This window comes from Fomitopsis serialis, assembly GCF_022376445.1.
Source record: "Fomitopsis serialis strain Sig1Antser10 chromosome Unknown B0H18scaffold_182, whole genome shotgun sequence".
Classification (NCBI taxonomy): domain Eukaryota; kingdom Fungi; phylum Basidiomycota; class Agaricomycetes; order Polyporales; family Fomitopsidaceae; genus Fomitopsis; species Fomitopsis serialis.
Genome location: NW_025955142.1, coordinates 22,631 through 34,676, shown reverse-complemented (window position 1 = coordinate 34,676; position 12,046 = coordinate 22,631). Strand labels below are relative to the sequence as shown.

At 55.2% G+C, this 12,046-nt stretch overlaps 5 protein-coding genes across 5 annotated transcripts; 4 read left to right on the top strand and 1 right to left on the bottom strand.

Annotated features, from left to right (window-relative positions):
- Positions 1 to 1,928: 1,928 nt before the first annotated feature.
- B0H18DRAFT_960235 (uncharacterized protein) lies at positions 1,929 to 2,392 on the top strand (the record flags this gene model as incomplete). The annotated part of the gene is made up of 3 exons (XM_048042932.1): positions 1,929 to 2,093; positions 2,150 to 2,296; positions 2,351 to 2,392. 3 exons carry the CDS (start codon positions 1,929 to 1,931, stop codon positions 2,390 to 2,392), a joined length of 354 nt encoding a protein of 117 aa, XP_047886105.1.
- A 372-nt stretch (positions 2,393 to 2,764) lies between these two features.
- B0H18DRAFT_1047956 (uncharacterized protein) lies at positions 2,765 to 3,154 on the top strand (the record flags this gene model as incomplete). The annotated part of the gene is made up of 2 exons (XM_048030855.1): positions 2,765 to 3,083; positions 3,133 to 3,154. A coding segment is annotated over exon 1 (185 nt), but the record flags the coding sequence as incomplete, so codon positions are not given.
- Positions 3,155 to 3,211: 57 nt separating this feature from the next.
- Positions 3,212 to 4,205, bottom strand: B0H18DRAFT_960234 (uncharacterized protein; the record flags this gene model as incomplete). Its single annotated transcript, XM_048042931.1, has 4 exons — positions 3,212 to 3,607; positions 3,697 to 3,966; positions 4,010 to 4,059; positions 4,112 to 4,205. 4 exons carry the CDS (start codon positions 4,203 to 4,205, stop codon positions 3,212 to 3,214), a joined length of 810 nt encoding a protein of 269 aa, XP_047886103.1.
- Positions 4,206 to 6,506: 2,301 nt separating this feature from the next.
- On the top strand, positions 6,507 to 6,989 carry B0H18DRAFT_887966 (peptidase C14, caspase domain-containing protein; the record flags this gene model as incomplete). The annotated part of the gene is made up of 1 exon (XM_048041206.1): positions 6,507 to 6,989. A coding segment is annotated over one exon (483 nt), but the record flags the coding sequence as incomplete, so codon positions are not given.
- Positions 6,990 to 7,863: 874 nt separating this feature from the next.
- B0H18DRAFT_887977 (uncharacterized protein) lies at positions 7,864 to 8,337 on the top strand (the record flags this gene model as incomplete). The annotated part of the gene is made up of 1 exon (XM_048041209.1): positions 7,864 to 8,337. A coding segment is annotated over one exon (474 nt), but the record flags the coding sequence as incomplete, so codon positions are not given.
- Between the last annotated feature and the right edge of the window lie 3,709 nt (positions 8,338 to 12,046).

Here is a 12,046-nt window from a genome sequence, read left to right as displayed (position 1 = left end):
TTGAACGGAACATCAGAGACTCGACCGAAGGTCTAGGCATTGATACCACATACCAACGGCACCAACTACTACTAGAGACATTTTCTCATAAGAGAGCACAGATCGCGATCTCCGTGGTCTATACGTCGATTCGGACAACGCGAAGTCGCCGTCAAATGATATTATGCTGTCGCTGCCTAAAGTGAGCGTATGTTTCACCATACGGATATCCTACACTCACTTTCCAGGCTCAAGAACACTCCAATATCACGTTTTAGAGCCTAGCAATGTGATACGAAGATTAGTAGGTTCGAGTTGCAGGCAACTATTGGATCTTGAAGGGTCAACGGATTGCGACCTTCGATATGCGCCAATACCGACTCACCTAGAGGACAATTACAATAGCGACGAGAAGGGCGCAGACATTGAGCTCGTCAGGGTGGTTGCACGTTTGTCGATTACGTCACGAGCGAGGTACAAACACAGAAATGAGCCCTGCGACGCCGTTTTGAAGTTCTCGGAGGGACCGTAAGCGATGTCGGAACTTGGACACCAGTGTCAGCAAGCGATCGAGACTTCTGTTAGCACGTACTGCAGAAATCTCAATTAACGGAGCAACCCATATACGAGCCTTCGATGCGAGACTGTGAATCTTCAGGAGAAGGTCGTGGTGTTTCATCCTGACGCGGCGTGTCATTCGCTGTCCAGCCTTCCTCGTACAGGAACAGCAGACTTTGCCTGTCGACCTTCTTGTACGGCGAAGTACAAGGCATGGACATAAGAAATAGCTGAAGTCAGCGTAAAGCCGAATACCAATCACCGTGTTCCAATCGTATTCCGTCAGTTAAGCTCACCATCGTCGATCGCAAGCTGAAGGTAATCGGAAAGCATATGTCAACAACATCAAGCGCCCACCATATTGATGTGATCTCGCCCCAGTCCTTCCGATAGATTGGCCCTTTCTGCCAGCGCCGACTCAGCGGAACACATCGAGGGCGGAGGAACGTGGCGCGCGTACCAATCATGACCGGTTGACCCCGGTGCTCCGTTACTACGACTCGACGCAGATATGCTGCAGTATCCTGCGAGATGCATGCCGCGGCGCCAATCTTTCAAGTTCAAGTGTCGACGTTCGAGGCACCATCCGATTTGCACCGTCAAATATCTCTGCGAACGTGGCACGTCAGCTTGCAGCTCAAACCCTTACATGGAGACTTCGCGGAATATGCCATGGGAGCAAAAATCACGCACAATACGTAGCTGGCCCCGGGTCACGGTGCCTAGAGACACGGCACCTCCGAGGCGACATGCGACTGTGTCCCCATACAAAATACGGCATTCGCACTTACTGCGTACCCGGTGATCCCCTCATGTCGCATGTTGTTACGCGCCGACGGAGGGAAAGAGGCCATTATTCACAGAGCAATTAATACGAATTGATCGGCGAGTTGAATCATGACAGTACCCACAGAACGGCCTGGACAGACGTCGCACGAGCTGCGAGGGCAGCGGGACTACAGGGGTGGGTTGACGTTGCGCTTCGGACGGCTCTGAACTGTATGTAGGACCACTCAAAGACCACTGTACCTTGACTTGGAGTCGGCGACTCCGATCACTGAACAGCGACCCAGGTTACGGTTAATAACGGCGTTATATGACAATTCTGAGGAAACCGCTGCCAGCCTGAGAAACCAAGCAGTGCATCATCCGCATTCGCTGGCAGGGAAGTGACCGAAGACATCGAGCCAGGCCCAGAGGTGGAGTCGCAAAAACATCCCAAATGCGCGTCTCATACAATGCAAGCGTCTGAAGAAACATCAGCATGCGCGCGGTCCTATGAGAACTCCGTCGCGGGTATAAAGACACTCAACTGTGCAGCTCGTCTCCCCAGTCTCAAGCAACCCCTCGAGATCCCACTTCGAGCGGCTTCATACACACTGTTGCTAGCCATGTTCTCGTTCACTCGCCTTCTCGCCGCCGCTTCCCTCGCGACCGCCGCCTTTGCATGGGAGGAGCCCACGACCACCGTCACTGTGACTGCCACGCCCACGGCTACGTCCGTCAGCCAGTGCAACGTCGCCGGCGGCGCGCAATGCTGCCAGACGACCACGACTGTAAGAATGCACCAGTATAGCGTATGCGATGTACTGACGCAGGTTTCCCTATTCAGGCGGGGTCCGTTGCGGGTGCCGCCGCGCTTGCGCTCATCGGCGTTGTTGTTGAGGACCTCGAGGACCTGATCGGGATCGGCTGCAGCCCTCTGACTGTCGGACAGTCCTGCAGCTACGCCCCTGTGTGCTGCGAAGAGAATGGCTTTGTAAGTGACGGTCTCTTCGCGCACATGAGAAGTGACTAACTGATTATTGAAAAGGGCGACCTCATTTCCATCGGCTGCGTCAACATTGTCCTGTGAATACGCAGGGCGCTGTTAGCACGAGGCGTCGGGGTGTAGTAAGATCTACCATGTTAACTGTAACAATGTTGGCGCGAACTGCGTTGAATCGGATATGCAAATGATTATATGAGTCTTGCCGACCAGTCTAGTTATTTGACGAGCGACAGATATACGAAGTCACAGTGTGCACAGTTCGCCGCGGGTCGCTAAATATAAATGAGACACATACATGTTGCTGAGTGGTGCCTCAGGTGAGTATGGTCCGCTTATCGTCCATTCGGACTTGATTACCAGCGAAAGGCGACTCGGAGATCGGAGACGAACCTTGAGCAGGTTAAGTAAGTGCGAAAAACCAAGATGCGGCTACCGCGCGCAATACGGTCAACGCACCCCTAGTCTAGAAGATGTTGCAAGGCTCACTCGGTTTCCTGTTACCCCCACCCCCTTGGCCACAGTACTGCTCCCGACCTCGCCAGCCGCGCCCTGTTGTTACGCTCCGTGCTTCCCAGGCGCCTCCCAACTGCCTCACAGAACGAGGCCGCACACTAGCGACGAAGAACATCTCGGGCATGCCACGCGAACAAGGTGACATCCGGCGACCTCATATATGCGCGCTTTTATCAATGGAGGTTGACGACGGGCCATCCAACGCTCAAGCTCGCGACGTCGGGACCTGCTGAACACATATGGGCTGCATAAACACGGAGATCTAAAGGATGAGCGGAATAGCTGATGTCAATACACGTTGCCCCACTCACTACGATCAAGCCCATGTCGTCCACCATTCCTGCCAGGCTCCAGCGACTCGGCGACCATGTCACTCAGGCTCATATGCCGTCACGCCCGCATGTCCATGATGCACGGCGCGTGACGATCCCAGCACTGCCGATGCGCGACGCCGTTGTTCGGTGGAGGAGCAATGAGCACAACAGACGCGTAGTCGCGCACTGAGAGGAGCGAAGAGACTGCCTGAGGCTGCGGACCAACCGCGGACGACCGGTAAAGATGTGATCTTTGGCGCTTCGCGGATGCTAAATTCACGTGTACGGTCACGAGCGAGCAGACCGCCGCGTCGCGCGAGGACGCGAGGACGCTCGCCTGCGACATCTCCGCGCTGCGCCCGATAGTCTCCTCCAACACCTGCGCTGTACGCCCGGCGAGCGTGTCGCGTAATCGGGCGGTCGTGTCTGCTGAGTCGAGGGCGTGGATGTAAAGTAGTACGCGCATGGTTGGCTGAAGTAATTGTGAGTATCGACGACAGAGATGCTGCGAGACTCATGTCAGTACGGCACCCCACATAGATCATACCGGGGCTAACCCACCTGCGACAGGTTTCCGTGGCGCCAAATCGCCCTGAAGGTATTCCGGAGGATCTCCTGTCCCTCGCGGGCGCGAGGGAGGGCGGCATCCTCGTCCGTGCTGTACCAAAGTGCGCTGAGCTGAGCGTGGTAGCGGGCGTGGCGCTTCCACAGGCCGAAGGGCTGGACGTGGGGTTGCTGGCAGCGCAGGAGGCGCCTGAAGTTGTCGTGGCGAGGTGTTTGTGAGTCGTGTGTTCGCCCAGCGTTGCGTGTGACGCCGAACGCTAACTGCCACTGCACCCCAGTTACGATGGTTAGGCTGCATGTCCACTCCCACCGTCGTTATGCTCCGATGCCCTCCGTTCTTAAGAATCGTCTTCCCATATTCTAATCCAGACTCAGTAACTCAGCCTTCACCGCCCATCGAAGTGCAACTTACGCGCAGAGATCCGCAGCTGAGCACGTATGCAACACTGGTCACGCTTTCCGCCTCCGATATCTTCATGTCGGCGATTCTTGGGCTCGTGGTCCATCGTCTGGTAGTCCCGATTTACAATACATGTTGCAATCGACCAGCAATCGACAATGCTGAATGAACTAACTCAGACGATATCGGGCCCGGCAGACCAGCAGCCTGACCTTCTCCTACTGCCAGTATGCCGTGCTTCCCAATGCGCTCGTGTACATGGCAATATTCTGGGCGTAACTATCCTTCCGTGAGTCGCAGTTTGTCCCATGCATTGCCAGCTTCACCGCTGACTGACATGCACACTCGTCAATTTCGGGTTGATGTGATTCACGCTGGACGACAGAGAGCTGTTGCGAGCAAAGAACACCGCCGTTGAATTGGTCAGATGTCGGCGGCGCCAGAATCATCGGTTCCACTTTCAATTTTGACCACTGGACCCATTTGGGCGTGTGCCTGTATTTGTAAAAACGCAATTCAGGATTGTTCCGGCAGACCAGACCTAGACATGGGGGAATAGTGGTAAGTGAGCGCTAGCACACATTCAGAGTATTCGCCGCGGAGCACTGATGCTCGTCTTCAAACGCAGTATGTAAATCATTCTTCTATTCTGCCCCACACGAATTCGGATCAATCAAGTCTATCAGTGTCGTGGAATGCTGCTATATCTGTCAGCGGACGCAGGTATTGCAGGGTCTATGTACGTGGGGCACCTTTTGGGCACCTTTGTTGAACTTTCAGTTCTGACCGTGATTGCATCTGCGAATTTGAGCGTCAGACCACCATAAGATGGTGTCAGAACCGTCAACGTTCAAACGTTCAACCTGGGGCCTGAGGCCCTTGAGGTTCGATGAGGCAACGGGAGGGTGCTTGTCTCGCCCACAGAACGCGCATTCTGATGGCGGTCTTGTCCTGTCAGAAACCCGTGACAGGTCGGAATCATTCCCAGTCGGGGATTCGAGGTAAGTTACTTGCGACCTGCGAATCGGCATGTGACTGAAATCTGTGATGGAACAGTGTTCGTTACTATAATGCTGGAGTGACACGCTTTACGCCTCACACTATCCTTTGGACTAAATCCTACTGAAGACAGACGTATGTACGTGCTCTGTACATGCAGATTTTTACTCATATTATTTGGCGCAGCGCCAGTGCTTGAGACTGGAAGAACCGAAGTGGACAGACACTCCGGTGACCCGCTGTCTTCGAGTGTCTCAACTTGGCATGCAGCAGGAACACATCGTGCACGAGGCGACGAGTAACGCATGTAGCCTCAATCATTCGTTTGAACTCTATTGAGTCACTGACTTTTCATGCTCTCCGCAGCCCGCGGATCTCACCCGTACTGCTGACTAACACCGTGTAGCTTCGTCAAAAAGTTTCCTACATATGCTGCTGGTTGGAGTGTCTCCCATGCCGTTTATTCGTGAACGTCTTTACTACTGATTTCTTTGCAGTCGTCCCAATTGGCCACGATGAAAACGAGGGTCGACATGCAGATCTTGTGACGTATCATGAAGAGCAGTCTTAATCAGTGGTGCGTTTATCCCAATTCATTGCAACGTCATCCGAATAATAATATTGTCGCAGCCTGGGGTTTCGTGCTTCTCGGTATCAACCGTGTGTCTCCAAACATGCCGCACAGGACCACCGAATTTTCCGACTGAACGGTAAGCGGTGCTACCATTCCAATGCCAACGTCACAGCCAGCGAACGCTTTGATGAGTACCAATGAATCGTGCGCGTTAGCGGAAGGTGTATCCGAAAATCACATTTTGTACCACCCTCCGTTACTGTAGAATTTAATTCAATCCGGCGCGGGTTGTGACGTGTGACGGCCGCGCCGCCTGAAGACGGCGCGGCGCGGGCGATGGTGACGTGTGACACATGCGCGCAGACGGTGCGGCGGCGCGTCAATGCGCTCAAAACATCACCAAAATGCGTGCTGGAGACCGCCGCCGGAGGCGGCGAAAAATATATGCATTTGTCACGACCGGCGGGGCCCTCAGTGACCTGTGACAAGGGCCGTTTTCCGGTGCGGCGAGGGGCCTTGTGACGTGTGACCGCCGGATTGAATTAAATTCTACAGTACGTTCTCAATGGCAGGGTCCTCTCTCGTGTGGTCGAGCGGCGGAGGCCATGCATCCTCACCGCCCATTTGACTTCTGGACCTCCCACACGTGACAGGGCCCGAGCTCTATTCCACTGGCAGATATAAGGGAGTAATGCTGGCCGTAACCCTCAGCTGTTCGCCCATTCAGCACGCATGGTGTCCCCGGTACGTGACTTCCTTGCTACGCGAGAACTCGAACTCATTGTAGTCTGTACATTTTCATAGTCTCTCCAGACCCAAGGAATCAGTCCTACCGTCTTTGCGCTCATCATCGCCATCGACAAGTACCAGCACGACGCCATACCGAACTTGCACGGCTGTGTTAACGATGGCGAGTACTTCCAGAGGTTCCTGAAAGATTCGCTGCACGTTCCATCTAGCAACATCCTCAGGTTGGTCAACGAGTCCGCTACGCGGGACAATATCCTGTCCGCGTTTGATGGATATCTCATCAATAATGAGCGGATTGGACGGGACGACCTCGTCTTCGTCTTTTACGCAGGTTATGGCGACCGCATAGACGCTCCAGCGGACTGGCCGGAAAGAAAGAAAGTCGAGACCATCTGTCCCTATGACCAGTCGGCTTTCGAAGGACTTGTCAGCCCGAAGTGCCGCCCGATCTATGGCATTCCGGATCGGACATTCAACGCTTTGATGGACCAGTTGGCAGAGAAGAAGGGGAATAATCTTGTGTGTACTATTTCTCTCAGTGCGGCCGGCATCATATTCAAGCTCTAATATCTTCAACAGGTTGCGATTTTCGATTGCAGCTTTCCACGAGGAGGGACTGCAGATGAGGGTGAATGCAAGATGTCACGATCCCTGCCTAGCACCCTGACGCGGCTTCCGTTGCCTGCGTGGCCTGACAAGGAAGTGGTCACTGTAACCCCCGACGTCCCAACGACCTTCGATGGCTTCGGGTGTCCGGCTATAACGTCCCACCTGCTTCTAGCTGCGTGTCAGCCTGAGGAGACCGCCAAGGCGGCCCACCCTGCAGCGGGTACCGCCGTCACCGTCCGTGGGCTTTTCACTCGTAACCTTGTGGACGCCTTCCGGAGCGAGGCGAGCCTCCAGGAATACTCGCGTACAACCTACGCGTGTCTGATGGATCGCCTGCCTACGATGAAGCCAGATCTGATGCTTCACCACCAGCACCCCTTTTGCGAAGGCGAACACAAGAATCGCTTGTTGTTCACGACCTATGCAGTGGGCAAGTCACTCTCCAAGTACTCAATCCGAGTCACATACGAGGACGGTGCGCTGTATGTGCCAGTGGGCCGCATACATGCAGTAGTGGAAGGCGCAACACGGTTCAGATGCTTGCTGCCTACCACGAACGCGAACAGTGACACTACTCTCGTCTTGGTCGCCATCAAAGTCTCGGCCCGTCGATCACAGGTATATTGGCACTGGACAGAGGACCGCTCGAAGCTACTGGAGGAACTTCATGATGTGGTGACGGTCATCATCTACTATGATCCCGAGCCTCCTATTCCACGGCCGCGTCCTCGGTCTCCTTTGGCACCGCCACCACCTAAGTGCGGCCAATGCTTATCCACCCTGACATGACAATGCTGACCATCTGATACGTAGACCCACTGTGCGGAAAAGCATCTTTGCACTTGTCATCGCCATCGACAAGTACAAGGACCCGAAGATCACTTCGCTGGAAGGCTGCGTCAATGACGGTGACGACTTTGTCGACTTCCTCACGGAGACTCTGCAGGTCCCCTCCAAACAGATCGCCAGACTCAGCAACGAGAAAGCTACGCGTAGCGAGATTCTTCGTCGCTTTGAAGAACATCTCATCTCCAACCCTGACATCAGCCGCGGAGATGCCCTGGTGTTCTTCTACGCCGGCCACGGGGATCGCGAAAGGGCGCCTGACGGTTGGGCGGCTTCGCAGGGCGACACGATCGAGACGATCTGCCCGTATGATGTTCACACAACGAACAGAAACGGGGGAGTCAATGGCATCCCGGGCCGGACGTTCGATGGGCTCATGCGGCGTTTGGCGCACGAGAAAGGAGACAACATAGTAAGCACCTTATCTGGTATCCCTATCTCAGTACTTACTAGACACTGACATCGATTTCGTATCTCCAGGTCACGATCATTGACAGTTGTCACTCTAGAGGCCTCGCGCGTGAAGCGCAGATCCCTTGTGCTGGTAGGATACGCGCGCTCAATCCCGAAGTTAAACGCCTCCCCATACAGGCGACACTCGATCACACTATATGGACTTGGCCTGTAGACGACGCTCACGGCGTGAAACCGGTCACTTCCGAGGGCTTCTTTGGTGCGGCGCGGAACTCGCACGTCCTGTTGGCGGCGTGCAAAGAAGATGGGTATGCGCGCGAGGCGAACGTCACGGTCCGAGTTGTCGTCGACGGGCGCAGCAACTGCGAGCCCCGCACACGCGGAACGTTCACGCACAGCCTCCTCGCGTTCTTGCGGAAGGCATATGCCCAGAAGCAGCCCCTGCGCCAGCTCACGTACGCACGTCTCATAGATGCTCTGGTGAGCGCTGAGGCGACGGAGCTGTGCGGAGGGCCACTGCCCCTGACCTGGCAACATCCCACGTGCGACGGCAAGCATAGGGATCGACTGCTGCTCAGTCGGAGCCTGTTGGAGGGAGAGGTGTACTCGTATGCTATCAAGCGCATCGATGACGAGACCTTCCGCGTGGATGCAGGTGCTATCAATGGCGTCACCAAGGGCACGCGGTTCACCATGCCGCCTTCACGTCGGGATGGCGTCCCACTTACGGCGAAGCAGGTTGACGCCGTGAGCTGTACAGTCCGAGTCGAGGGTCGAGTCAACGGTGCTTCCTTCAACTTCGCGATGCAGGACGACTCTAGAGCGGCGATATCCGCTTGGGGGACGATGCCGATGAAAGTTCGAACCTCCGTCGCGCTTCCGACGGGAGGCCATCTGACTTACTGCAAGACGGAACGCGGCCAATCTTACGATGTCTCCCTTGACGCGTGTAAAGACGCGGCGGACATGGGCCCGTACGACTCAGACTCGCACCGACAATGGCGTCTTTGTCATTTAAGTTGGATTAATGATTGTTCATTAATGAACATTTCTTAGCTTAAAAGGGGTACATTAATGAACTACTGTTAATCTAATGCTTGCATTGACGAGGATTAACCTTATTCTGATCCTCACATAATCCATAGCATTAGCCCGTACCAATCCAATTGCTAATCCTCACTAATCTGTCTCACTTACAGGTATGTTGGGCCAGACAAGTTGCTCTAATCCTTCGATTAGTCACGATTAACCTTAATCTAATCCTCACATAATCCATAGCACTAGCCAGTGCTAATCCAATTGCTAATCCACACTAATCCTCACTAATCTGTCTCACTTACAGGTATGTTGGGCCAGACAAGTTGCACAGTACATGCTGTCAATCACATCCAATCTCATTAATCCATTCTGAAGCTCATGGTAATTCGTACTTAGGGTACTACTAATCCATTCTCAAGCTAATCTTAAGCCATACTTAGGCCTGCTAATCCATCCTTACACTACTACTCCTCTGTACTTAAGCTACTACTAATCTGCACTTAGGCTACTACTAATCTGTATGTAAACTCTTACTAATCCGTACTAATCCACACTTACACTCCTACACATCTGTACATACAGTACTACTACTCTCTACTTAAGCTACTCCTAATCTGTACTTAAGCTACTCCTAATCTGTACTTAGGCTCCTACTAATCCTCTGTACTTCTCCTCTGTACTTAGCCCACTACCAACCCGTACTTAAGCTACTACTAAGCCATACTAATCCGTACTTAGGCTGGTACATACAGTACTACTACTCTGTACTTAGGCTACTACTAATCTATACTTAGGCCACTACTAACCCGTACTTAAGCTATTACTAATCCGTACTTAGGCTACTACTAATCCATACTACTACTCATCCGTATCACGGTACACCCATGCCCGTCACATTCGATCTGCTCGTGCTCATGGTGCCCACACTCACTCATCCCGCTCGTGTTTGTCTTGGTCAGCACATCCTGGTCATATTTGTGGTCATCCTCGTTGCGTCAATTCCGATTCTGCTCACTTCGCGGGCACCTGCTTCAGGACTCGTCCACGGCGTGCAACTGCTCGTTGACGGCCGTCCCTCTCGTGCTTGGATTTGCCGGGCTCAACCGCGGCGATCTCCTGCTCAGCAGGTCTGTCTTGGCTGCACATATACTGATCGCACGCGCCCTGGGCGTTCTCCCGATCAGGTCTCGTCATGGGTCCGCTGGCCCTCACCGGGATGCTCCTTTATAACCTCCTGCTTCCCATCGTCATCCCGTGGCCGCGCACTGTATCGTCGAGCTCGTGTGCGCCGCGCACGTCAGCGTCGTGCGAGTCCTGTTGACACTGAGCCTCGTGTCGCTCCTCCGCGAGCGGGTTCGTACTCACCTGCGTCGCGCTCATCCGTGTCATGTCCGGTGGGGTCGCACTGGGGCTGACTCTTGCTAGCCGGGCTCGCAGTCATCCGCGCTCTCTGGGGCCGTGCTCAACGGGCTACTGTTGGTCGGGTCCTTAGTCGGGTGCTTGTTCGCGGAACATCGCTCATTCGTGGTCCTCGTGCCCGATGTGTACTTTCACGGCAGCAAGCACCCCTGGGGCGACGCATGGTGACATTCCCCGAGCCCTGCATGAGGATGGTGGGACCTCGGGTCTTGGGCCTCTGTTGACGACCGCGTGGTGGCTTCGCTAGCATCTCACGACGCGGCGGCCTCGGCAGACCTCGCCGGGGTCTGCAGGCGTCGACCACGCAGCACGCTGCCGGAGATGCATACTAAAGCGGTTTTTATGGGTAGTAGCGAAGGGGGCGGCGGGGGCGACTCACCTGCTCTGGCAGCCCCGCTGGGCACATGCACCCTCGTTCCTTCCTCTTCCACCTGATCCTCAACTCCCCACCCCATTCACGGCCGCAGCCACGATTTTGACGCGTCGCTAGAGCCCGTAGCGACCGCTCGTCGCGCTGGTTTGAGAGTTGCGAACGTGTCCGCGCCGGCGCGTTTGCGTGGCGCCTGCGGCCTGCGCAATGGCAGATTCTTGAGGGCAGGTTGGGCATGATGTATCCGTGGGCGAGGGCGGTGATCTGAGGTCGGGAGGGCGACAGACTGAACGGCGGGAGGTGGGCAAGGGTGGCAGGCGGTGAGAGAGCGCGAGTCAAGCACGCGCATCGGTGTGCCCAAAAGGGTTAAACCGTCCGAGAGCGGTAACTCCGCGGTATTCGGATCGAAGGGCTGCGTGCCACGGTGAGCAAAGTCAGCCATGGCTGATAGTGGGCAGGGCAGACGATATGTGACGTGGACGACGGGCAGGCGTGAGGGTGATGCGTGAGCCGCGGTGGCGAAGGGCAGGGTGGCGGGGACAACGGCCAGCAATCGGCAACGATGGGCGGAGTGAGGCGCGTGGATGAAACGATGGGCGACAACGTTTGCGGGGTGACGTGTGGCCGGCGCAGTAGGGGACGTACGCCAGGCGAAGGTGACGGGCCGCTGCCGGTGGCAGGTGACGAAGTGACTTGAGGGCGATGAAGGGGCTGTGGATGAGTGGGTGCTGGCGTGTGATGGATTCGACCAGGTGCCTTTGGACATGATCCAAACAGTCCGTGCCAGTCGTAGACCACGTCAAGGAATGTCGAGGGCGAGCTAGACGGAGGTTTGGGGCCGAGGTCAGCCCGCGAAGGGTGCAGCTTGCTGCACGAGCTTGACACTCGCACAAAGGCCCGACGACCTCCTCCATGCGCGCTTTCTCGA